The sequence below is a fragment of the Asterias rubens genome, chromosome 11, assembly GCF_902459465.1.
Source record: "Asterias rubens chromosome 11, eAstRub1.3, whole genome shotgun sequence".
Taxonomy (NCBI): Eukaryota; Metazoa; Echinodermata; class Asteroidea; order Forcipulatida; family Asteriidae; genus Asterias; species Asterias rubens.
In genome coordinates this window covers 5,286,498-5,314,203 of record NC_047072.1, presented here as the reverse complement: position 1 = coordinate 5,314,203, position 27,706 = coordinate 5,286,498, and the positions used below count along the sequence as shown (strand labels likewise).

The 27,706-nt window shown below is 39.8% G+C and overlaps 1 protein-coding gene across 1 annotated transcript; it reads right to left on the bottom strand.

Annotated features, from left to right (window-relative positions):
* Positions 1 to 574: 574 nt before the first annotated feature.
* LOC117296539 (forkhead box protein O3-like) lies at positions 575 to 26,762 on the bottom strand. The gene is made up of 2 exons (XM_033779508.1): positions 26,160 to 26,762; positions 575 to 1,933 (listed from the first exon to the last, which is right to left on the bottom strand). Exons 1-2 carry the CDS (start codon positions 26,559 to 26,561, stop codon positions 575 to 577), a joined length of 1,761 nt encoding a protein of 586 aa, XP_033635399.1. The 5' UTR covers positions 26,562 to 26,762.
* Between the last annotated feature and the right edge of the window lie 944 nt (positions 26,763 to 27,706).

Sequence of the window (27,706 nt, the reverse complement as noted above, 5' to 3'; positions counted from 1 at the left end):
AACCAGAATTACGGATTTATTTTAAACACATGTCATGACACGGCGAAAAGCGCGGAAACAAGGGTGGGATTTTCCGTTGTTTTCTCCCGACTCCGATGACCGATTGAGCCTAAATTTTCACAGGTTTGTTATTTGATATAGAAGTTGTGGTACACAAAGTGTGGGCCTTGGACAACACTGTTTACCGAAAGGGTCCAATGGCTTTAAGGGTCCCTTTCTTTAACCCTTTCATGCACCATATATTTAAGTGATAAATTGATCTTATGGGTATTAAAATTGTTTTAAATCGTTCGTTGCAAATGGAGACCCCCCCCCCCCATAAAACAGGCCACCACCCTCAAGAGTCCTCTTTCTCATTCTGAAAACAGTGCGGTCACACAATCTATTTTTCTGAAGGGATTTAAATCGGCACCTAACCATCTGTCTTGTCATAAAACCAACAAATACAATTTCTAACTAAAAAGAACCCCTCAGTCACTATCTTCTAAAGGCACACAAACAAACAAACAAATCTCTGTGGCAGAGGTACATGTGTATTAAGATGAAAACTAAGTGAGTTTTGACTTACCTGCCATTAATGAACCCAGTTTGGGGCGACCGTCTGGTTGTTGATTGGCCCATCAAAATTGAAGTCCAGGTTCCCGTCGTCCATCTTAAGTTCATCATGAATCACAGACTCTATGTCGCAGTGCATATCCTTAAACATGTCCACGTTAAGACTCTGAAGATCAGTGGGTACCCTGTCACTGGTGTTGGTAGTCATCGGACTGCTCTGAAGGAGTTGGTTCATGGACTGCGCGTAGTGGGCGTTGAGGGATACGTGGGTGGGGCTGGACATGTGGTTGGTCTGGGACGCCGTGACAGCATTCGGTAGCAGCAGCCCCGACAGCGGGTTGCTCGGGCTGGTCTGCGGACTGAACCCTTGCAGCGACCGGCCCTGCGAGATAGAGGTCTGAACGCGGCACGTCGGCAGGTTGGTGGGGCGTTGGTGCATCATGCTGCCCGGCCCAAGCGTCGAGTGGGACAGCATCGGGTCGCGCTTGGACAGGATGACGCTGGGATCCTGATGTGGCATCATGGTGAAGGCTGAGGGTGTTTGCTGCTGCTGTTGTTGTGGAACATTCATGGTGAAAGGCTGTGACATGTCGGTGACACTCATCGACGGGGAGCAGCGCTGCTGAGCCATAGGACTCATGGCAGAATTCTGGCCGTAGGGACTATACGCTGGACTCTGCACATTACTATGTACAGGGGATATATCGGACCCACTGAAGCTAGGGGAGGGGGAAAACATGTAGCCATTGGAGTTGTTTGAAACACCATTCTGGAAAAGAGGTCCGCGACTTGTGTGCTGTGGAGAGGGCCTTCTGGGTGCCGGCACTCTCAGCTGTTCAACTGAACTGTTCAGATCCGAACTCACTGAGCCGTTCAGCGAGGCGTTAAGACTCATGGCCTGGGCGAGTGATGTTAGTTGGTCTGTATGGAGGTGATCTGGACTCTCATAAGGTTGTGTATGGTGGCCGATATCGTAGGCACCGGGTGACATGGGTGGGGCCTCGTTGTCATGCATATCCGTCAGTTCAACCATCTGATTGATGGGGGATAGACGCCCGCAACTGCTGGCGTTGGAACTGGCTCGCGAGCGGAATTCAGAACTCAGTGCGAGCGACAGCGACGTCTCAGGTTCCCCACCCTCAAACTTGGGCGTTGGGCTGGTGTTCCACTTGGCGTGCTCCTCCAGGACCTTCTTCTTGGCTCGGCCACGTTTCTTTTCCCACTTGGGGTTGCTGGTGTCCATGCTGGAGGCTCGCCGGCGGGACGACTTACCGGGCTTAGCGTCGGGGTTAATCATCCACCAGGAGCTCTTTCCCGTTCCTTCATTTTGGACCCGTACGAAGCGACTATGCAGGGAGAGGTTGTGTCGAATAGAATTCTGAAGTGGAATAAAAGAAACAGGAACAAAAGTTTGTTTTAATTATTGAAATAATAGCATGCGGATTGATATTTGTGACAGCATTTGACATCTTGTTTCAAGTTATTTCTAACCATTAAAAAAAGGTCATTTCAAACTTGAACAATTTGGCAATAATTGTTTAGTTATTTAATTATTTGGCTATTTAGTGTATTTTTAATCAATATTCTTTTGGTAAACATGAGATATGTGGTTTGCCAAGATGGCGACCGGGATTTAGTTGTATTCATTTTCCATTTAATATATTTGTAACTATTGTTAAACTATTATTATTTAACTGTTATTGTTTAACTATTTTGCTTAATGTCATTCTGAAATTGGCCGAACTGTCATCAACATCTCTGTTCACCCAATTTACAGATTCCGACAATAAACGATTCATTCAAGAGATCTTCAAATCCAGTTTCCCCGTGCCTTCTTAAACAGTGACTTCACAACATCTCTATGGTCACATCGACGATACTGCTCTCGGCAATTATCAACAGTCCAAATGTTGATATCGTCCAGCATTAGTGTGGAGTGACATAAGAGATGAGCACCGAAGGGATGTGGACCTCACTCCTACATGTACATAATGTACATGTACAAGGCCTGTATGCTTCTTTTTTTAAAGGGCAAGGGCACCGAGGCATTTTCTCTTTGGTAAAGGGCACCCTATGAAGAAAGTGTACATTTCTACTAGAGCAATTCAAGGGCACCAAGGCAAGTAGGCAATCGCCGTTGTTGCCTTCGTGAAGAATCAAGCCTTAGTCTCTGTCAGGGTTCAAAGGAAAAGCTACCTTGCCTTTACAACTAAGTACCTGGGCCCAATTTCATAGAGCTGCTTAAGCACAAAATTTTGCTTTTAAAGCGAAGACCTTGCTTAGTAAAATCAGATTACCGGCCAAGAGTCCACTCAATTGTTATGCTAAGTAAACAACAGCTAAACACCAGTCACAAGCAATGTACACGTATATGGCATAAAAGTTTGGCAAGTAACAATGTAAAATAAGCGAGCTATTTTCGTGCTTAAGCAAATTTTTTGCTTAAGCAGCTCTATGAAATTGGCCCCTGGTATGTTGGTCCACTCGTAAAGCATTTATAGGTCTAAGAAATTTAACGATCAAGCTGAGTTCCATTGGAGACACACAGTTCAGGAGAAAGAAGTACAGGTACAGTACATGTACATGTATGCATGTATAATGCACAGCGACTATTAACATTCTGTACTCTCAAACATTTCACCCCTGGGACCATTCATCTGTCTGGGTTGACATTAATGGTGATATTCGTGACATGAAATGCTTTACTAATGGTCCAGTCTCAATACCATCATGGAGTACAGTGTACATTGTACAAAAATTAACACACACACAGTAGATGCCAAGGACTTAATGCCATTGGACACTTTCGGGCAGAAAATAAATAAAAAAGTTCACAGATTTATAAATAACTTACAGGGTTTACGGATACGGAAGGTAATGGTGAAAGACTTCTCTTGAAATATTATTCCATGAAATGCTTTACTTTTTGAGAAAACATTAAAACAGTTATCAATTCTCGATATCGAGAATTACAGATTTATTTTAAACACATGTCATGACACGGCGAAACTTGCGGCCACAAGGGTGGGTTTTCCCGTTATTTTCTCCCGATTCTGATGACTGATTGAGCCTGAATATTCAGTTTGTTATTTTTTATATAGATTGTGATACACGAAATGTGGGCCTTGGATAATACTGTTTACCGTAAGTGTCCAATGGCTTTAAGCTTACACATTTAAGGGTTTTGATTTATACCCTTTGTAGATAAATCTTTTGGCCCTGACATGAATCCCTAATCACTGTGAATGAAGATGTATTTTATAGTCTACCCGTATAATTTTCAGCTTCATTAGTTGTCAAGTTTTTTAGGGGGATAAAAGAGAAAATCACAGAGCAATGTTTTCAGGAGTTGCGTATATAATAATAATAATAATAATAATAATAATAATACAGCATTTTTACAGCGCACTAAATCTGTAGAACATTCAAAGGCACCGGTCAAAAAACAAGACGAAAATTTCACTCTATATCTGCAAAGGCTAATCTGAAGAGATGGGTTTTGAGAGAATGTTGGAATCAAGAGATGTCATGTGTGTCCTTAAGATGTTGAGGCAGAGAGTTCCAGAGGCGGGGTGAAATGTTACTGAATGCCCTGTCCCCATAGCTGGATAAACGGGTCAGAGGAACATAGAGCATGCTGCCCGATGACCTCAGACCCGGCCTGACACTACGGGGCTGAAGCATGCTCTGTATGTACATTGTGTAGGTAGGGGATAGTCCATGGAGAGCCTTGAATGTCAGAAGGATGATCTTGTATTGGAATCTGCTGTAAATGCTAAAATAATTTTTGTAAAAATGGTTTATTCATTTCTCTAAATTGACCTGTGAAGTCGTTTACACCATAGCGATTTTTCAACTACAGTAAGCGCAAAAATTTTGCTTGTCATTAAGCAGCGTTATGAAACCGGGCCAAAGCTAGTGTAAAAGTGCTAAGGGTGAGCCCTGCAACACACATGAGATATAAATTTGTTTATATTGTAAACATGTCTTACCAAGTCTGATCTATGATCAGTTGCACAGTTGAGGTAAATCTTCTCTTAGTATTTGTTAAAATGAGAACAGTTTTTTATGTTTCAAGCTGTGTATAATGTTTAATTATTATTTTTATTCCAGTTTTGCAAATTTCTTGTCCAGTCAAAAAAATTAAGCTGCATGCCCTTTGGTCTTGTGGATTTCCCCCCGCAAAATCTGAGCTCTGGATTTGAATTGTGTACTTGTTCACGCAGTATGTGAAGTTGTTGTGCCCCAAGTGTGCATCACAATATCAAGGGGTTCATGCACTTTAAATGAGGAGACCATCTACATGTATGGACTCTGCTCATGACTATTCCATATGGGCCAGTCAAGCATCCATCGAATTATCCATCAATGGCTTCGGTCATCAACCATCCCCCCCCCCCCCCCCCCCCTCCTCCCCCGTCTCATTTTTATCCTCTTGTTCTGAGGGCATTTCTAAAACGTAAAGTGCAAGAAAATAGACTGTTCTTAAAGGAACACGTTGCCTTGGATCGGACGAGTTGCTCTTTGAAAAGCGTTTGAAACCGTTTGTTATAAAATGCATATGGTTAGAAAGATATTTTAAACGTAGAATATAATGATCCACACAAGTATCACTCGAAATTGAACGGTTTTCCTTCTACGCCGCGAACTAACACAGTCGGCCATTTTATGGAGTCTAAATTTTGACTCCACAAAACTGCTGACCTTGTTTCTTCGAGGCGTAAAAAGACGTGCAATCTCGAGGCATGTTTGTGTGTTTCATTATATTCTACTTTTAAATTATCTACCTAACCATACATACTTTTCAAAGCACAACTCGACCGATCCAAAGCAACGTGTTCCTTTAATGGCACTGGACACAGGAAATGAACTCATCCAGCAATTTTGCATAGCAAAAAACAAAGACTGAAGTTATTTTGTGCACACTGAAGGCTTATACTGAGTTGCGAATGATGATGTTTGAGTAGCAACTGATACATTTTGAATTGCATTTTGCTCTGCTATACAAGGTAAATCGTTGCCCGAGACACCTTTGATAATTGTTAAAGACCAGTAATCTCACCTGGTGTATCCCAACATTAAGCAGAAAATAACAAATATGTGAACATTTGGGCTCAATTTGTCATTCGAATTGCTAGTGAATATAATGTAAGAAGAAACACCCTTGTTATACAAATTTGTGTGCTTTCAGATGCCTGAAAGGCTTCAGGCAAGCAGGCATGATATTGAATTGAGTCCTTGGAAAAAAGTAAGAATATTTTACGTAGTAAGGACTGACCTACATGGTGCACATTGTGTAGGCTCTAGTATACATTTCACTTCAGGCTATTCAATAAGAATTTTTCAGATTTTTCCAAGGGCAAAAAAAATCAGAAAACAAACTAAAATATGAAAAAATATCATGCCTGGCAGGGCCTAAAGTCTCAGATTCAAATATTTTTTTGTGAGAAGTTACCTCTTTCTCTGAAACTGCGTTACTTCAGAGGGAGCCGTTTCTCACAATGTTTTACTATCCATTTTATAGCTACATGTATCCATTTAAGTAGTTACCAAGTAAGTTGTTATGCTATGTTTTCAGTAGTAACCAAACGTGTCCAGTGCCTTTAACTGCACTGAAGATCATCACTGGTAGTATGGTTCTCGCAGTGCATTATGCTGATGCACGCAAAATGTCAAGCCACTGGTCGATAGTACATGTATACGCCCACGCGATTGTCATGAAATGAGATCATGGGAACAGAAACTATAAAATTATCAAAACAGAGCAAATCCATCCATAATGACCTGTGTATCATTGGAAAGAGTCACTTGGGACAAATTTAATAAAACCTAAGATTTATGAAATTGTACACCATTAGAGCACCAGGCCCAAGGTATTAAAGACTTGGGCAGTTTGGCTAGAGTGTGGCCAAAATCCATCATTTTTATCTTTAAGTGTGTTTCTTTAAAGGCAGTGGACACTATTGGTAATTTCACAAAATAGTTATTAGCATATTGTGACAAGTAATGGGGAGAGGTTGATGGTATAAAACATTGTGAGAAACGGCTCCATCTGAAGTGACGTAGTTTTCGAGAAAGAAGTAATTTTCCACGAATTTGATTTCGAGACCTCAAGTATAGAATTTGAGGTCTCGAAATCAACCATCTAAACGCACACAACTTCATGTGACAAGGGTGTTTTTTTTCTTTCATCATTATCTCGCAAGTTCGATGACCGATTGAGCTCAAATTTTCACAGGTTTATTTCATACATGTTGAGATACACCAACTGTGAAGGCTAGTCTTTGACAATTACCAATAGTGTCCACTGTCTTTAAAAAGAAGCAACTGGCAGATGTTTCCATTTCAAATTCATACCCCTCTTTTAGGCGCCCTTTACTATGGATGGAACAACTGTCTTGTCCCTTTACAAGATTGAAGTTTGGGCAGTTCGGCTGCCAGGGTGCGGCCTAAATCCTTTTATTTATTCTTCTCCGACAGGTACGTCACTCCACACCAAGTTGTTTGGACTTTGGATAAAATTGGATTGACTGGTTATATGGGCCTGTAATTGACTATCCTTCTAAACGCTACAATTGGACAATTGGTTTGAGAAGGAACTAGATTTGTAATTGTCAAATTAAATGCAAACGCATAAACCAAACGCAAACATGAATTGCAACATTCAACGAAATATCACAGATTGAAGGGATTTGGGGAAACTAGGCTGTGCACTTGAACGAATCCGTCTGGCTCAGACACTACTGAAAAGCCAATTCAATTCAACAGGAATTGCACTTTTAGCCGACCGATTCTACCATGGGTTTCCTTGACGTAGTAGGTTTAAAGGGAAGGTACACGTTTGGTAGTTACTCAAAACAAATATTAACTTAAAAACTTACTTGGTAACGAGCATTGGATAGCTGTTGGTAGTATAAAACATTGTGGGAAACGGCTCCCTCTGAAGTAATGTAGTTTTTGAGAAAGAAGTAATTTCTCACTAAAATAATAAAAGACTTCTAGCTAGAAGTCTTTATTCTTATCTGAAAGCACACAAACTCGTACAACAAGGGTGTTTTTTCTTTCATCATTTTCTCGCAACTTCGATGACCAATTGAGCCAAAAATTTCACAGGCTTGTTATTTTATGGTTATGATGGGATGCACCAAGTGAGAAGATTGGTCTTTAACAATTACCAAACGTGTACCTTCCCTTTAACATGTACAGGATGGGACCAAACCAAAAGTTCATTCAGCCTCATCTCCACAGGTTACAGCATAATTTAAATCTCAGGTTTCCTCGTAAAAAAAAAAACCTCATTGATTCCCAGATTGTAGACTCGGGCTTCCGACTCGTGCATCACCGTGGGAGGAATTCTCGTCTCAACAGGGGGGCCGGTTCAACTTCCCCCGATAATGCACAACGGAGCAGTGTGCGACACCAGTGCCCAACCAGTCGGCCGCCATTAGCTGCCGGAACTAATGACAAGCACTAGATAATTGGGTTTGGGCCACAGTGTTAGATTGCCTGTGATGGTGGGTAATTAAATGAGCAGGGAATTTAGACGGCAATCCCATATGAAACCGAGATATGTTTGTGGAACGAAATAGGATCGAAGGAAATTAAGCATGGCTAGGTTTGGTTGCACATAACATATAACAGGCAAGCTCGGCGTATTCAAACACACAGAATACTTATTTCAGTCAGCATTAAGTTAAACTTCTGAGTGTACCAAAGTTGTGTGTATAAATTACTGCGAAATACTTTTTTAAAGGAATCTGAAGGTTTTTCAGCACTTTTTTTTTCTCAGTCCTTTTGGGAAATTTCAAAATTATTTGTTGGCACTATGTATTTTAGGCCACATAAAGTAAAGAAAAACATCTTTAGCGTCCCACCTATTGAAAGGAAGAAGGGGGGGGCCTTTTTTCAAAATTGCTGCCTGACACATTTTTTAAGACAACCGGCAGATCGTTAAAATTTAAAGAGAACAAAAAGGAGGCGGCCTTTAAAAGGAAGTGGGTGGGGACTCTCAATCATGTTTTTATTTTATTTTGCCTGATAGGCCTAAATACTGTCCATCAATTCTGGATTCAACTGAAATGTCAGCTGACTCCCCTTCAGCCCAGACAGAGACAAGTTCCTTTATTACTAGTTCGCAAACTAATAAGAATTTTATTATTAATTGACCCGCCTACACAAGTCTTATGTATGATGTACATGTAGCAACTACATGTCAATGAACTGTTGCATTGCAATTTTCTAGAAGAATCGGTATTTGACAAGAAGCACAATAAAGTTTTCTCCCTGCCCCCTGGTGCCCTTAAAATGCTCACAGTAGAAATTTACAACTTCCTCACTCTAGGGTGCCCTTTACAACTTGGAGAAAATGCCTTAGTGCCCTTGCCATTTCAAAAACGATGCATACAGGCCCGTACCAGACTTAAACTCAAAGTCAACATTTGAACATGACATGATCACTTCTCCAAAACTACAATGGAGGTAGTATACAACATGTACTATTATTATTCAATTGAATAACACAAGACATCCGGCTGAGTTTACTGGCCCGTCGCAAAATTCACTGGCTGTGGTCCAGTGTTAAAATTCAAGCCCTGCCAAAGATCCACAACTTTAGACCATGGTTCTTTACCTCTAATCTCTGTTTAAAACACACACCAACCCCAGATTGCTGTGGCAATGTGTCCTCTAGATCTAAAGCACATATTTATTCAATGACAGTTATATGTTAAAGTGCACACTCTATCTTTATAGACATAGGGGAGTGTGTAATCACTAGATGATGTCATAGGCCTAACACTTTGTACACAATGCACTTTAAAACAAGCCAGTCTCCTGGTTATGTCCATATACTATTTTCATAGAGCTGCTTAATCAAAACATACTTCTTAGCAATTTTCTGCTCAGCGGAAAGTAGACTGGGCCCCTGTCTTTATCCGCAAGGAGAGCGGATAAAGACAGATCCCTGCTGGCAGATCCAGTGATTCCATTGGATACAATGATATTGGATAAACGTGCACCTATTATGCCCAAACAGTACACTGACTGTCACGTCCACAATGGAATTTCGGATCTCTATGTGAAATGACTGAGGTCAAAGGTTAAACTACGTTTTTTACTATCAACCTCTCCCCATTACTCGTTACCAGGCAAGGTTTTATGCTAAAAATTATTTTGAGTAATTACCAATAGTGTCCACTGCCTTTAATCAGCTGCATAAAACCCGGACCAAGGTATGGATTTTCCTTATTTTAAAATATGTGTTACATGTGTAACGAGTGAGTATTGATGTTTCCAGAAAATACTCTGTGTATACAGTGTTTTCCAGGAAACAATGTACGTATATTAGGCCCTACACTGTAGCATGCATTACAATTATAAACCAATGTACTGTAACTGAGCATACAAACTACAATGAGTACATATTAAATGTCGCAAACCGTATTGATTTTTCAATTTTTCACAAGTAAAGTTACAATTTAATTATGTACTAGCAGTAAATAAAATGTATTGTGTATGGATAATAGTACATAGTACAAGTATAGTACATGTACTACATTGTGTGAGTACATACAAACATGTTCGTGCACATTATTAGACATCCACAGTGTGACATCGTGTACCAACTAACTACATACATGTACGTATGTACCAGAGCTGCCAACATTAACATCTAGATTGTAATCAGGAAGATTTTGTACACAAATCTTTGACATTCAACATTACAAATGAAAAGAGGGACAAAAACTCCATTTTCAATCAGGCAGGTCTTCAAATTTGTTCATCAGACCTTGAAAAGATTGGTTTATTTTTAGGGAGCCAGGGAGAGTTGGCAGAATACACACATGACATGCAGGCATTTACAGGCTATGGGATACTAGTACTTCAGTCCATTGCCATTGATGTAACCAAACTTGAAGCTGAGAGGGGAAAATGGTCTGGTACCTTGTAAAGACATACATGTAAAGAAACTTATTAGCAAGCTTTTGCTTGTGGGGTGGGAGGTGGCACATGAAAAAACGGCTAGAAATCGAAAGAGGCCATGGCCTCAGATGACCTGGACAAGGTCGTGGTGCCCTCTCAACCCTCAATGTTCAAGATTGACTTTCTTTTGTTTCCTTGAAAATAGAAGTGAGCTTTTTATAATGAAAATGGGCAGACTACATGCATACGTACAGGGAGGTTCTACCTTCATACTCTGAGATAAAGTAAGTTGATAAAAATCAGCTGCAATGAGGGGATTAGGATTGGCCATGGGTTTTATCTTCTGATAAAAGTCATTGGATTATTACGGTCACTGGATTATTATGATCATATACCTGGCAGGCCTGTACGTGTATGCTTCATTTTTGAAAGGGCAAGGGCAAAGGCATTTTCTCCTTGGTAACCGGCACGTATGAGGAAATTGTAAATTTATACTCCAGAGCACTTCAAGGGCACCAAGTTGCCTCAGTGAAGTCTCACAGACCTGGGCACCTGTACGTAGATACATTGCAGCACAGTGTACCATGGTACATGTAAGGGTCAGGCTTTACATACGAAACTGGATTGTATTAATCAGGAGCAAGTCAGGACATGTTTACCAGTGTGTGACCTTACAGGCTAACATCAATTGTCATGCAACCATCAATGCTTTTTCTCAACTTTAGTACATGCTGGGCAGCATAACAAACATTAGTTAGTGTGTACATGCATTCACAATGTTCAACTTGATACTGTACTGTACATAGTATTGCGTGTGCACCGGCTACCAATTACTTAAATGGCCTGGTGCTTCATGTTGAAAGAGCAAGGGCACCAAGGCATTTCCTTTGTGGTACATTTGTAAATGGTAACCTTTGAGGAAACTCAAATTGTATTGGAAAATGTCAAGGGACACCAAGGCAATGACCAGGGGCAACTTTAGTGAAGTACATAAAGAGAAGGGCGAGTTTAATTTCTATTTGCTTGACAGTCTTTGACAGAATTTGGTTTCTGATTTAAATATTTCTCTAAGGAGGATCGTAATGGGACATGGGAGCATTAATCAGTCACTTCATGCACAGTAATGACAGTGTATGAAGTTGTAGTTTAGCCTACTTGTATGGCGCACCATCGTCCATAGAGCAAAGAAGTGCTTGCTCTATGGGCATAGGCCTATAGGCATTGTGTACATTACAAAATGCATACATAAACCTACATGTACGTAATGTAGCATACATTACACACAGGGTTTGCGCTCATCTTTTTCTGTAGCTAGCCAGCAGGATCAGTAAGCAAAACTCATGTGGCAAGCCAGACCACTCACAATCACATGAACATTTTGACTGGTCCTCTGACTGATGTAGGTAGCATCACAGACTACTGAGGGGGAACATGTTATCATTATTTTTGTTTAGGTCTATACATTGTACATACTGTGTATGCATGCTGTGTATGTTACAATATAGTACAACAAAATACACAGGTGTAGGCCTACATGCACATGTTCACATGTGGATGTGATGGAGTTTGTTGCAGTGCAGCACATTACTGAGCACTGTATAATGTGCATACATAACCCTACATTGATGCCTAGCCCCCACCCCCCCTCCCCTCACCCCCAAACAAACAAACCCACAAGCAGAAGAAACAAGCACAATGTATTGTACAGTTGTACCTGGCAAGTACATGTTGTAAATTACAAGTAGGCCCACATCAGGGTACCTTTTCTTGTACACAACTCACCCACAGGGCTCCAGAGTGCACCAACCACAACTCCCCAAATGCCTTCACATGCAAATTGCATCGGGTGACCTCAGTTGACCCTGACATCTGGCTAACTGCCAAAGGAAATACCCACTGCTGCCTGCCTACACTATTGACAGTGCATGCAGTATGGTAGTGTGTGTGATAATAAAGGTATTTAACTGATGGGTTTTCTGCTGTGGATGGGCAGAGTTCACTGAGGAGGCATTTTGTGTAATATGGAATGTCCTCAAGAATGGATACCCCATTATAATCAAGGCCTGTGTGGATTGGTCCCTTAAAGGCAGGGTATACTTTTGGTAGTTGTCCAAACGAATATTATTACATTCTCACATTATCCCAAACACTATTAAATAAAATAACAAACCAGTAAAAATTTGGGATCTACTCGAAAGTACATGTACCCTCCGCCTTTAAAGGCAGTTGGACACTATTGGTACTCAAAATAATTAGCATCAATAATTATTGAAAACTTACTTGGTAACGAATAATGGGGAGAGGTTGATTGTATTTAAAACACAATGTGATTTTGAGGTCCTGAAATCAAGCATCTGAAAGCACGCAACTTCATGTGACAAGGGTGGTTTTTTCTTCCATTGTTATCTCCCAACTTTGACGATCAATTAGGCCTACTTGCTCAAAGTTTTCACAAGTTTATTATTTTGTGCATGTTGAGATACACCAAGTGAGAAGAATGGTCTTTGACAATTACCAAAGGTATCCAGTGTCTTTATTAAAGGCAGGGTATACCTTTGGTGGTAAAAGACCAGTATCCTTACTTGATTTATCTCCTATACATTAAAGGAACACGCTGCCTTGGATCGGACGAGTTGGTCTATTAAAAGCGTTTGAAACCGTTTGTTATGAAATGCATATGGTTAGAAAGATGTTTTAAAAGTAGAATATAATGATCCACACAAGTATCACTCGAAACTGCACGGTTTTCCTTTTACGTCGCGAACTATCACGGTCGGCCATTTATGGGAGTCAAAATTTTGACTCCCATAAATGGCCGACCGTGTTAGTCGACAGGGTAAAAAGAAACCACGCAATTTCGAGGCATATTTGTGTAGATCATTATATTCTACTTTTATAAGATCTTTCTAACCATACACATTTTACAACAAACGGTTACAGAATGATTTTCAAATACCAACTCGACCGATCCAAGGCAACGTGTTCCTTTAAACAAGGTGGAAATTACAGCTCTGGAGAGTACCCTCTGACTTTATAAGGGAGGGTACTCGTCTGCCTTCAAAGGGAAAGTATTGTGTTGGGGTTTTTTTTTTCTGGGGTAGCAATTAATTTCCATCCTCTACATTTACAAATAACACACCATCAACCAACCTTTTAAAAAAAATGTCCTCAAACTCAGTGGTCATGTTAAGAGGAAAATCAAGGACAACTTCATTTTTACCAGGAATTTTATAATCAAGTGAGGTCTTTCGTGAGTAAATCTGAGAAGAACGGTTGTTTGACCACTCAGCGTATGGATCGATGCTCTTATCGTGGTCATATGCTCTGATTGCTCCACTCTTCATACTGTATGCTCTAATTGTCTTCTAATTGTCTTCTTCTGAAGATGATCAGAGCATACTGTCTGATCAAAACATTACGTAGTCAAACCATGGTCAAACCAATGGTTCTTCTCTACTAATGTACTCACAAAAGAGACCACATGTACATGTACATTGTACAATTTTGTAAGTTGTATGGGGTCACCTTTAGAATGTCACCTAAAACCTCACTTGATTGTACTCACACCATGCAAAGTTTCAAATCATACATTAAAAGTCACCTTGAAGTGGTATTTTTTCAAAATAAAACTTTTGTCACTAAAATATGTGTGTTAATTCTATTTCCAAGTGACTTTAATAATTCCATAGACCTAATTCTTATTTTGATTGCAGTAATTTAAATTAAGTGATTTGAGAGGTCTTTTTGTTATTTTCTTGAAGTTGACAAGATTTCAGATAGAAATACTTCTCTGGACCATTTACACCCTCCTTTCAGCAGTAAGCAAAAAAAAAAAGAAGCTACATGTATTTATAAGCTTTCAGATTACATAATACATAGTACATAGGGCATATTTTGTATGACTGTATAGCGCCACTACATCAAGAACCAGCATTAGATAGGCTACAGATAATGTTGGATACACTTCTTAAACTCAAATTTTCACAGGTTTGTTATTATGTGCATGTTGAGATTGCACCAAGTGAGACGAATGGTCTTTGACAAACCAAAGGTATCCAGTGTCTTTATTACTTATCAATTGTCTTCGGCTTCCAACAATTACCGCTGGACAGTTGGGCAGGCAAAGGGGAGCCGGGAGACAATTAACGGACAGCCTGAGCTTGGTTGAAGCGGTTTCGTTTACAACAAATAAAAGTTCTACATGGATTCAGAAAAGCACAGTGGTTGGCTTTGGAATGTGTCAAGGTCAAAATGGTGCAAAGCTTCCTGCATAATTTAATTACAGTTTTACACGCTATTCATCAAAACGGAACTTCACCATTGAGTTGTGACCCCAACAAACTTTGTGAAGCTAACTTTGTTAAAATGAATTCTTGTCTTCAACGAAAGAATACATATTTTTATGTCAGATGGACCCTGTCAAAATCAGTCACTTCACAGACAAACTTATTTTGTTGGCATGATGTGTCATAACACACAAATTATACATTACAAACAATCAAAAACATCACTAACTAAGTGACACTGACACTTCCATGTAGTGACATGAACGAAACAAGTGAACTAAATCATTGCGACCCTCAGGCATTTTAGCTCCCTGTAAATTCAAGCTAATAAAATTAGGCACTAGTTCTAAATAGAACGTATTGAATAACCCCTTTTTTGCTATGAAAGTCGCCATCTTGTAGGTCAAACTGTATGCGCGTCTACACGAGTACTCAACTTGGATTCTGGAATATTCAATGCACACTATTATTTGATAACAATTGTTTGGCTTTTCTATCAAATGCTAAGAAAAGACTCAAATGCCCAAAGCCACGTCTAATCTTTAAAATATAGATTATTTAAAGCTATAAAAAGCTATTTTCGACAAGTCAAAAACAACCCTGGCATCATAACAAAAAAGTGTAAACAATCACCTAAACATAGAATATATTTGATCAGGTGGTAAGGAACGTCATTCCATCACCTTTCCTTTGGCGAGTTTCCCTCTGCCTCACACCAGCTGACGTCAGTCACGTCACTGCCCCAGCCAGCTTCGCAACGAACATGAGTTGAACAAACTGTGCGTTTTCCTCTTCCGTCGCCCACTATCCACAGAAAACAAAACGGCGAGCGAAGACAGAGTGACATCAAGCACAGCCCCTTTGTAATCAGATTTGCCTCCTCTTATTCGCAATTTCCTCCTGGGCAAACTATTCAAAGGAATCTCTCCTCCAAGAAAAAAAAAACCTGAGCGTGTTTGGGGCGGCTGCCGCTGTCCTTGCTGAAGCCCATCTAGTATTTCTCGTGGTGCCTGGTCTGGTCTCTCCGTCTCATGACATTGAAACGTGTGAAAGACAGTTCAACCTGTGCAATGAGACCTTTTTCAGTTCTTAAGTATCTTTGAATGAACTGTTAGACTTCCCACATGATATGCACTGTACGCTGGCTACACAATACTTTGAAGAAACATTAGATTATGACACACAGTGTTTCTTACACATACTGTACATCTTAGAACTGTATAAATCTTGGCATCAAAAGACAAAGTACATTTTTAAAGTCCCTACACACATTTGGTAATTGTCAAAGACCAATATTCTCACTTGGTGTATCCCAACAAAAATTAATCTGTGAAAAATTTGAAAGAAAAAACACCCTTGTTATGCAAACTTGAGTGCTCTCAGATGCATGTAATAAAAGTGACAAAATAAACCCCTTCCTCAAAAACTACACTACTTCAGAAGGAGCTGTGTCTCACAACCTTCTATACTATCAACAGCCCGCAACTGCTTGTTACCATGTAAGTTTTTATGCTAAGTTGTATTTTTACAAATAATGGACTTTTTCATTCTACTTTATAACACCCTTTGCTGGTTATAAACTGCATGAGCAAGAAGTAGCACTTAGCAAATGAATTATGGCAAATAAATGAATGTCAGATCTTTTGCTATCGAGGGACTAGGTAGTGTCAGGTCTCCAATTTCAACTTTTACAAATTTCAAATGGCAGATGTGGTGCTTAAAAATAAATACTTTTTTGATTACAGGTGAGACGTGTAGACTAATTTCCAGCCCAACCTTTAAATGACATTTGTAAACAGTAAACAGGACATTAAACTTTGATTAATGGAAAGGAGAACATTTGCAGTAAGTTCAGTAAATATAAATTCGGGAATAACAGAGATGAGTTTTGCCAAATGTTAACATTCCTAAAAATGGTTTGTGAGTATGGGTTCCCTTTACCTCTCCATCGTTTGAGAAATTTCACATTGGATTGTTAAAGGAACGCGTTGCCTTGGATCGGTCGAGTTGGTCTTTGAAAAGCGTTCTGTAACCGTTTGTTATAAAATCGATATGGTTAGAAAGATCTTGTAAAAGTAGAATACAATGATCTACACAAATATGCCTTGAAATTGGGTGGTTTTCTTTTTACCTCGTCAACTAATTTGGTCGGCCATTTATTGGAGTCAAATTTTTGACTGCCATAAATGGCCGACCGTGTTAGTTCGCGACGTAAAATGAAAACCGTGCAATTTTGAGTGATACTTGTGTGGATCATTGTGTTCTACTTTTAAAACATCTTTCTAACCATATGCATTTCATAACAAACGGTTTCAAAACGCTTTTTATTGACCAACTCGTCCAATCTAAGGCAACGTCTTCCTTTAACAGTAAAACATATCACTCAACATTCAACATTTGAACCTAATTTTGTTTTCTTCAAGATATTTACAGAGTGAGGTTTTACTCAAATAGCAAAACTTAAGACAGCCGGACTAACCAGTCATGAGTCTAGTAATTGTTAATTTCGAGCCCTGGACCAGTTTCATACTGCTTCAAACGCACAAAAATTATGCTTACCAGAATAAGGTTACCAGGGAACCAAACAACCATGCCACATGTAAACTTTGTGACTGGTATCCTGCTCATTTCTGCTAAGCAGACAATTGTTTAAAGCAGTATTTTCTGCATCTTTTAAAAGCAGCTCTATGAAATTGGGACCTAGTGCTGTACAAGAAGATCAGGGCTCGAATTTTGGGAAAAAATCCACAAGACCGCAGGGCTTGTTGCTCAGAATTTTTACTGGACCGGAAGATTTTTTACGATTGACCAACATTTTATTAGAAAAAAAAAAGTTAACACGATAGAACAGCAGGCCTTTTTCATCCCTTAGGAGGCTTTTTTTGATGGCTTCAACCCATTGTACATACATGTACATTACACTGAAAATGTATTTTGAGGCCTACATATAATGTGATGTAGTGCATACTACATGTACATTGTACTGTGCAGGGGTACAGGATCCATAAGATTACGTACAGTGGAATACACAGTGAAGGTATCCTACATGTAGATCCTACCCTTTCAACATGATTGCTTGACCTCAGAGGTCAAACGAAAGTAAGGACATAGTATATGTAGCCCCTGTCCCTGTGTGAAAGTAAAGGGCATTGCCTATAGATGTAGTCAGGAAGAATAGCTTACGGTGTGGATACATGAATAATGTATGGTATATGTACAGTATGTTCTTACTGAAGTCAGATTCTGCTAGATCCTGCAGTCAGATACTTCAGATGAATTGTTTCGTGCAGGTTTTCTCTGAAAGCCAGGGAGGTCTGTTCATGAATGCCATCTTGGGGAAGAAGGTCATACCAAAAAGCATGGCACAGGAGTCAAACTCAGCTCTTCCAAACCAAACTCTTCCTAATCTTAGGACTTGGGACGAGTTCAGTTCCGTATCCAAAGATGTTAGGGCACATTGAACCCATCCTAAGGTAGGACAAGTTACTTGTCTCAACTCGAGATGGGATTAGTCAGCTGCAGTGCCCATGTAAAGAATGATAGTACACTACTGGGCATAAAATATGTAATGCCAATCCCAGGCCTGATACATACAAATATATACTTCACAGAGGCAACACAGGCGATTGCCTCCATGGCCCCTGGTAATTGCCTTGGTGCCCTTAAAATGTGCTATTTAGAGTTTGGTGCCCTTTACCAATGAAAAAAGCATTAGTGCCCTTGCCCTGAAACATACTTAATGGCCTGCAATCACAGTGTTATAATCTGGTAATCTGGGACTAATTTGTATTCCCAGAAATTGTAACCACAGCACAGTAACCCTCTATATCGGAGACTTTTGGGACACTATGTACATGTAGGTGGCAGTTAAAACCGTTTTTCTCTCAATTGTGCGCATTGTACGTAAACAATGGAAATTCCCTCTGGTTAAGTCTGCTGCCACCTAGCATTCCAAAGTATCCCAAGTAGCCTAATTGGCTAACTCCTCCCATACAGACCTGTGAATACATTGTACATATTATAGGCTATGTACATGGGGGCAATTGTCTACATACTGTACTGTATGTTGCCCCAGTGGTCTTGGCCTTGGTGCCTCTTCAAAAGTTTCCCACAGACTTAAAAAGATTTTACAATTGAAGTGCCCTTCGTTAAAAAAAAAGAAAATGACAGGCCTGGAATTTCATCTTTGAGAGGGCAAGGCCATTTTCATTTTGAAAAGGGCACTTCCATTGGAAAATCTTAAAGTCTGGGAATTTTTGAAAGGGCACCAAGGCCAAGACAAGGGCAACAGAGGCCATGGCCACCGTGCAATTCCAGGCCTGAAATGACCTTGCCCTCTCAAAGATGTTTGATATAACTAATGTGGATAGTAATCCAAAAAACCTTGCCCGATAACAGGAAACTGTTAGGCCCTATATTTAGCAATGTGGTTCCAACCGCTCCAAAACAAGGTCAGACAATAAGATTTTGGAGGATTTGGGAAGTTTAGGGTCAAACAGAGAATTTGCCTGCTCCAACTCAAAACTAAAAGGTTTCCAAACAGAAATATTTTTTTTAATGAGGCTGTTTACATGTATACTCAAAATGTTTTGTGGAAGCACGATAAGAAACCATAAACTGACAGACGACCGTGGTGCAAAAGCCTAACTCATTCTTTGGTTCGAATCCCAATTCTTTAATCAACCCCAAAACTCATTTCAAAATTTACCCAGTCAGTTTCCCTTGTGGTCTATGATATAATCATTGCCAGAAAATACAAACTCATTTTCATAAGTTTCCAGCACAATCATGACAATTATATATCTATGTCATGACAAATTTACATTCACCAAATGCTGTTGAATGGCTGCTACTGCATTGTGCATGTTTCAATATTCAGGCCTTCTATGAACACCATGTATTCCACCTGACTGGGGCTGGAATTTCATTCCTGCAGGGGCCAAGGGCTCTGTCTTCTTGCAAGAAGGACACTGCTTTAAAGGGAAAGCACATTGGTTTTTGTTTTTGAAAAAGATAAAATTAGTTTAATCCTCCGTTTTAAAACACACACTATACACCATACAACTACAACTAAACCTGCAAAAGTGTCATCAGTTCAATTCTATAATGGTCATACGTCTAAAAATACAACAGAAAATCGTTGAAAACATTTTCAATTTGAAGGAACACATGTAGCCCAATGACTAGTTGCAACTGACTTGATTTTTACATTAAAAAAAAACATAACGTACTAAACTCTAGCTGGACAAATTTCTTTGAAATTAAAGCTTGGGGTTTTGCAAAAACAATGAATGAGCATGTCAAGTCTGCTGCCACCATTCTGCAACCCTAGCACCACCCATTTAGGCTACCAGCCAGTAAACAAGGGTACCCGCTACATGCACCAAAGCAGGTGAGGGTAGCTTGTTGTCCAGTGTTTGTATGATGAACCCTGGTGGAGTTGAGTAGGTGAAACCTCCATTGAAATCTTAGATAATCGAGCCTTTGTAGGGTTGGCCCCATTGTAAAACACTGTCAACAATGGCAGCAAGAGTTCTGTCACTGTTTGTTTGAGTTGGGACCTTTGCCTTGTTATTCACCAAACCAGGAGTGCTTAAAGTAGGCCCATATCTTGTGACTGAATGTTCAAGTATTTTTGGCATTGGCTTTTTTTTTTGGGGGGGGGGGGGGGGGGGAGGGGGGGGGGGGGTAATGGAAAATGGCGAGAAAAACAAGTTACCCATTCCTGATAGAAAGATGCCCAAAGGTCAGTTAGGACTGGAATTTTTTTTTAGTCTTATGTGTTTATTTGTAATGACTCACTTATTTGTATAATTTTGTTTTATGACAGGGGAATGTAGAGCATTCATTCCACAGTAACGCAATGTGGAAAATACCTGACATCCAAGTACTTCACTCATCTTTTTGGACTCTGGGTCAAATCGTACAATGGGTTGGAGTGGTCGCTTAGATTAAAAGAGATTTTTCAGTTTACAACTAAACCCCCAAAAATGTCAGTATCTGATGATGAATGTAACATACAATGTACTAACAAACTTCAAAACAATCCTGATAGTGAAACCATAGTTTTAAACTAAATTAGTTTGGCTTGAGTAGTCAGTTAGATTAGACTTTTACGGAAGCTCATTCAGGTATAATTCAGGACAAGGCAGTTTTTCATTTCCAGGGCACCAAGGCAATGATCAGGGGCACTGACAGGGGCACTGAGACAATGGCCAGGGGCACCAAGGCAATGACAAGGGGCACCAAGGCAATAACACAGGGACACCAAGGCAATGACAAGGGGCACCAACGCAATGACAAGGGGCACCAACGCAATGACAAGGGGCACCAAGGCAATGACAAGGGGCACCAAGGCAATGACAAGGGGGAACCAAGGCAATGACAAGGGACACCAAGGCAATGACAAGGGGCACCAAGGCAATGACAAGGGGCACCAAGGCAATGACGAGGGGCAATAAGGTAACGACGAGGGGCACCAAGGCAATGACAAGGGGTACCAAGGCAATGACAAGGGGCACCAAGGCAATGACATGGGGCACCAAGGCAATGACAGGGGCACCAAGGCAATGACAAGGTGCATTAAGGCAATGACCAGGGGCACCAAGGCAATGACAAGGGGCACCAAGGCAATGACAAGGGGCACCAAGGCAATAACACAGGGGCAATGAGGCAATGACAAGGGGCACCAAGGAAATGACCATGCAGGCACTCAGGCAATTGTCTCTGTCATGAAATAATGTACATGTACATTGTAACCAGGCCCAAGTGTAGTAATTATAATGTGCTATAATTGCTAGACTTCAAATAATGAACAACAGACTAAAAGAACTATCATTAAAGACAGCAGGAACCACGGCATCCTCTGCCATTGCCTTGGCCTTCAAACTGTCCCCATGTTAAATTGTATGCATTACAACCATTCTATTGGCAAGAAAAGTGGCCCTTGACCGAATGATATTCCAGGAAGTTTTATGAACACTGGGAAAATTGTTCAGAGTAATATAGCCTGGTACGGGTTTGAAGGGGGAAACAAACCAAAATAGCCAGATGGATTCCACTTACAGTAAATTATAAATTTCTAGCTACATGTACATGTAGCTCTTTCTAAAAATGACATTGTACATAATGTAGTTAGGCCTTTAAAGGTTTAGTTACACAGTGTCACTTCGCAGGAAGCTATCTGCGGAAATTGCGTGCATCATTAACTGTAACCACTATGCTGTGGTTGGGTACATTTGTTCACTGTTCAGAACTAGAGTTCTAGCGAAAAGTGAATAAAACATTGCTTCGTGCTTCGACGATGTGATGAAAAAGCAGTCTTATAAGACTTCTAGTCATTCGTGTCAAACAATCTTGAATCAATTAACCAAATCCTGATACTACATGTACAGCAATGTTTAAGTTTGAAACTCTTACCAACACTGGTATAAGAAACAGGGACTTGTTCAAAAATCATCTTAAGCATTCTTAAATGTCTCACTAAAAACAAGTTGTTTTAACATATTGTAATGTTGGGATGCAGTCCTACACATAGTCAATTGATTTACATTTGTAGTCTACCACGTAATCAGCCAGTGACTGTAAATAGATTGGTACATAATTCTCTTGACTTAGTTTAGTCATGACTTCCCTTTTGAATTTTTTGCCGATCAGCCAGAGTTTTGGCTTTCAATAAAATTAATAATTGTTCTTTTTTTTTCTTTCCACTGATATGTGACGTGAGGTGCTAGCTTGTACATGGAGCCAACCGACTGATAATATATTATGATAAAACACTACTGATAGAGAACGACCGCTATGATTAAATATCTACAAGTACACAACAGCTGACGGACAATTATTTCAATGGATTCCACTTACAGTAAACGGACAATTATTGCAAAGTGTCAAATATTAGAAACAACAAGTGTCCAGGCACTGTCCAGATTCATTGCTTAGCTGTTCTCATCTACAACTTTAAAGGGACTTAGTGGGACGATCGACTTCATGTATACGTAGGTGTAATGGAAAGAAGGGGGCACAATACAAGTTCTTCTGGGCCTTGCACTCAGGTCCTGAAGGGGCACAGCAGTATTTTGATACGATGTAGTCTTACAAAGTCAATTCACATCATTCTCTTAAATTAGTTTAGTCTTGCCCTTTTAAATATTTTGCCGATCAGCCCCAGTTTTGGCTTTCAATAAAATTAATTATTAAGCCTATTGCAAGACATGAGCGCTACATTGTGGCTTGTACAGGAAAATGAAAGAATGTAAATTTGTATTGAAACCATGCAATTATGCAAAGCAAAACCTTGCACCACAGCAAGAGTACAGCAGGGCAATGCGGCAATTGCTAGGGTGCTCTGGGGGTAATTCAAGGCTCGTGCTTCACAGGGTTTGCGCACTAAACAGGACAAAATATTTGTTAGTAGCCCTTCATTTCAGTCAGTTTTAGTCCATAATTAAAAAAATCCAGGCAAACTCAACTGACTTTGAGATTACTGCTAAAAACTACCCTCTATATGTAAGTTGTTACACGACATACCAATCCACAACATTTACTAGCTCTCCAAACTTAGCATACCAAATACATCATAATTTCCATGCATAAAAAATAATATTATACAATGTAGGTCACGACCTTCCACTTCCAAAGCCTCCACCACATCATCAAACCGCCTCTAATAAAAGGCCATCCAAACCTCGTCATTTCCTACATACGTAAAGGATTTTGGCAAGGAATGATCGTGTTTAGTTCACCTGGTAGCAGGCCTACCAGCACAGAGGAAGTTGAACCGCCTCTGGACAATGGTTCAGGGAAAAAGATTAATATCTGGAGACAATGAGTTGAACGGAAATCACAGGAAGGAAGACTTGCATCAAAGCCTGTCTTGGGAAGAAACAAAACCCACTGGAATCGACTAAAAGTCTTAAAAAGCTTTTAGGCTAAAGATCAAACAATAACAAGAACTGCACAACCAGAGCATGGTGACGAGTCTAGGAAAACAAAAAAGTTGTCCTCAGCCTACAATCCCTAAAGGTCTTTCCATTATTGCCTTCAAGATAAACATTTTCAAGATAAATTCGGCAACAAGTTTGACTTTAATGCACGTTCATGTGCAATACATTTCCTCCAGTTAATGATTTCTGTAAATTTAATGTTTTTTAAAGCTACCATGACAATATTTACCCATAAAAGGTTGTCTCAACATCAGGTATTAAAAACAACAGAAGTTAACAGGAAAATTGATTTCACTGTTAAGTTCTGTCAAATTTCTGCGAACATACATGTACCGTGAAGACGAATTCAGTCACATCTCTAGTCTAAGTTAACTTTGCAGGTTTTTTAATGCCTTGCAAACGATAGTAGTGTATTTGTAAAATAACTTGGAGCTGCTGTCACATACTTTTATTTTGGCTCTGAGGTGTTATTCTGGCACATTCATAGTGACCTTTGACCTTCGTACACTAGAAATAGACTGAATGAATGAAGAGCTCTGCAAAATACAGTGCATAGAGTTGTACATGCTAGACGTGCACTTCTTTAGCTGTGGCTTCGACGCTTCCTGCCACATGCATGCCAAAGGTTAGAATTAAATTTAATTCTTTATTGAAAGCGGAAGCAGACAGCACCTTCAAAGACTGTTCAAGTTTGAAGACTGTTGAGAAATGTCTTGTGACCTTAAGTCTACGTTAAATTTGTGAAAGTCTTCGATGGAATGGGTTTTTTGGTTTGAGGTTACACAGTGAACAATTTCCCTTTTCCTTGTATAGCAGAGCAAAATATTACGCAAAATGTGTCAGTTGCTACTCAAAAATCATCACTTGCTACTCAAAATTAGCTTTTATTGTGCACAAAATCTGTTCTGTCAAAATACTTTGCTATACAAAATTGCTGAATGAAGTCAGTCCCTGTTACAATATCGCTCCCCTACAATGTCTCATAAAAACTGCAACCATAGCTACACTACCATAGCTACACTATCTATAGGCCTACAATGCAACACTTCCCTTTCATTATGGAGTGAGTTACTCTAGCTTTTCTACTTACAAGGGGAAATAAATTCAGGAAACTCAGTATTAACTTCTTGTCTACACACAAAGTTGGAAAGCACTCAAGTGACGACACACTGGGGAAACACTTCTACTTGTCATTCCATTCTACATGCTCAAAAGCACTCGGCGCATTATTTATTCACAATCAAGGCACAAGTGTCATGGTAGAGTGGTTTTGATTCAAGACATGCTGTTGCTAAGATGGTGGGTTTTGAATTTTGATCACTTGAGGCTATCTGCACACCATCTCGTCTCCTGAGTGAGAGTTTGATGTTGAATCACTTCATGTTTCACTCGGTTTTTAAAATAAAGAATGGAGGGAAGACCAGTTTGAATCTGACCAATCAATAATCAAATAAATATAAGCTTAACTGCCTGGCATTGCAGGTAAGAATAAAAATACAGTATGGGCTACATTGTGTAATTATCAAAGTTTGTTACTGGAAAATGTGTTCATAATCATAGTTGGGACTATTTCTTAACCCTATAAAATGAGGATAACACTAAGATCACAACAGCGTATGTTGTACAGTATCCGTAACGGGGCTGAAAAATAAATGAGTTACAAACAAGTTGTAAAACCCGAAACATTTTGACAAATGCAGAAGTATACAATCAGAGAATAGTTTTAAAATATCCAAATGTGTAAGAATTCAAAGTCAATGAATTCTAAAACTTCAAGACATTTTACACACACATAACACAAATGGTAACCATTGTCAGGGGGTTGGGCTTACAACAACAAGTGGTTTTAAGTAGTGTCTTGACGCTTGTGAATTGCGATGTCAATTTTTTTTTTTTCGGCGTACTTATAGGATTACACCATTCCACTTTTCTTCTAAAGATTTGGTTTGGTTTTTGCTTATTTAAAAAAACAACTCCATAACAAAGTGCTTAAGTCACTAAACAAAACCTGTCAAACAAGTGTTAATAGTTCATGTTGTTTTATAAGTTGTGTAAACAAATAAATTGTTTACACATCGAAGACCTGCAAATAGTAAATAATACAATTTTAAATACATGTTGATGCATTTAGGATGGAGCTCACTCCAAATGCTGTTTCTCTTTAGAAACCCAGGCACTTCTGAAAACACTCTTCCTGAAACCAAACCAAATTGGTTGAATTAATTGTAAAAACCAAATTATGAAATAGGGGATTAAATAACACTTGTTTGAAGAAAGGGTACTCGACTAATTTGCTTGTGATAAGTTATCATACCAATAACGCCGTCTTAATCTTATCTTTAATTAGCCCTGGTTGCTAATGTGGCAATTAAGCCCCCCATACGAGGATTAAGTACACCGCAGTCAACTGCTAAAGAATGTCCTGCGGTGTACTGTTGCATGACAAACTTACTTTCCAGCCTGCCGAACTGTTGCTGTCTCCTTTATCTTTGAAGAAAGGAACGTTTTTAACCATCCAGTCATAGATTTGAGACAATGTCAAGCGCTGCTCCGGTGCACTTTGAATGGCTTTAGTTATTAAATCTGCGTACGACAAATTTCCCCATGCATTTCTCCGTGAACAGTTCTTTCTGTTGGTTGCAACGGCCGCTAAATCTTGCTTGATGTCCGGGCTTTCGACCTGTTGAGAGAGCACCGGGTCCTGAATTTCATCGGGTGCTCCGGTGCCGGTCGACGGCGCGCCTTCTCCCGGCGATGGCTGGGACGGCTTCTCTAAAAAGTCCGGTCTCCGTAGCGGCCAAGTGCAGGAGCGAGGCCGGGATTGAGGCTCGAAATCGGGGTCTATTTCTGCCATGCTTATATTATCCAAGGTTTAGATCATCCAGATGTGTTCCGTGGTTGGTACCGAGTGCAGATCATTAGATGACAATTGAAAACTAAGAGGGAATTTGACAAGTTAGTTCGGTGCGTTTAGCAACGTCTTGCCACCATTTTTGCGTGTGCTATTACAATCACACATGGTCTTATACTACTACACTATGCATGCTGCTGCTCTACACACAGTGTACACAACAACACACAGTAGAGCCATTCGATGGTTTACCACGCATAGCGTGCACCATCTACAGCTCATTTACATACAATGATGACGTCAACGATCAGGAGGCAACCACAACGAACAGGCAGCTTTGATTGGTCGACAGATAATCTATTTAACTAGCCGTGCATAATTTTTTGTGAAGTGTGCAGTAAATAATTATAAACTTCAACTCAGATTAATACTAACAAAAAGTTGCAAAAAATAAACAAAATTAAGATAATCCCGTGTTTTTCAAATTACGTTCATTCTGTGGTACATAAAGAGCTAAACACTTTTTGTTAAACAAATCTGCTCAGCGGCCTAAAGGTTTAAACAAATTCCAACTCGTCAGCATCTGAAATTATAAAATTGTAAATGATGATTTCGAATTCTGACGAGCTCTGCTTAAGACAAATTTCAAGTAACTTCCAATCACGCAAGTCAGAGCAAATAGAAGACTTGTTTCAATAATTTTTACATTGTTAAAATCACCACTTGGTCAATCAATCGGATATCAACATACCCTTTTCCGATCCCACCAAACAAGATCTAGCCCCCCCCCCCCCCCCCCCCCCCCCCCCCACCACCGACCTATCGATAATATTACACTGAACGACAGACAGTTTGTATTGAATTACTTTTCTTACGGTACTTGATCATGTTTTCTGAACTGCTTTTGCTTCTTTTGCTGGTTGTCTTTGATTCTGATGGTGATCAAAGTTCTCAATTAGTGGGCATGCCGTGTCTAATATACGGGTTCCCTTGAGCACCACGCTGTACTTTGATATTACTTTGCACACTCAACAATCATACACTCAATCAATCAACAATCAAGCATAAAGATTTTTTTTGCCGTTTTCTAACACAGGTATGTAACCTGAAGTACCCACTTGTGAAAACACATGCACTGTGTATAAGTT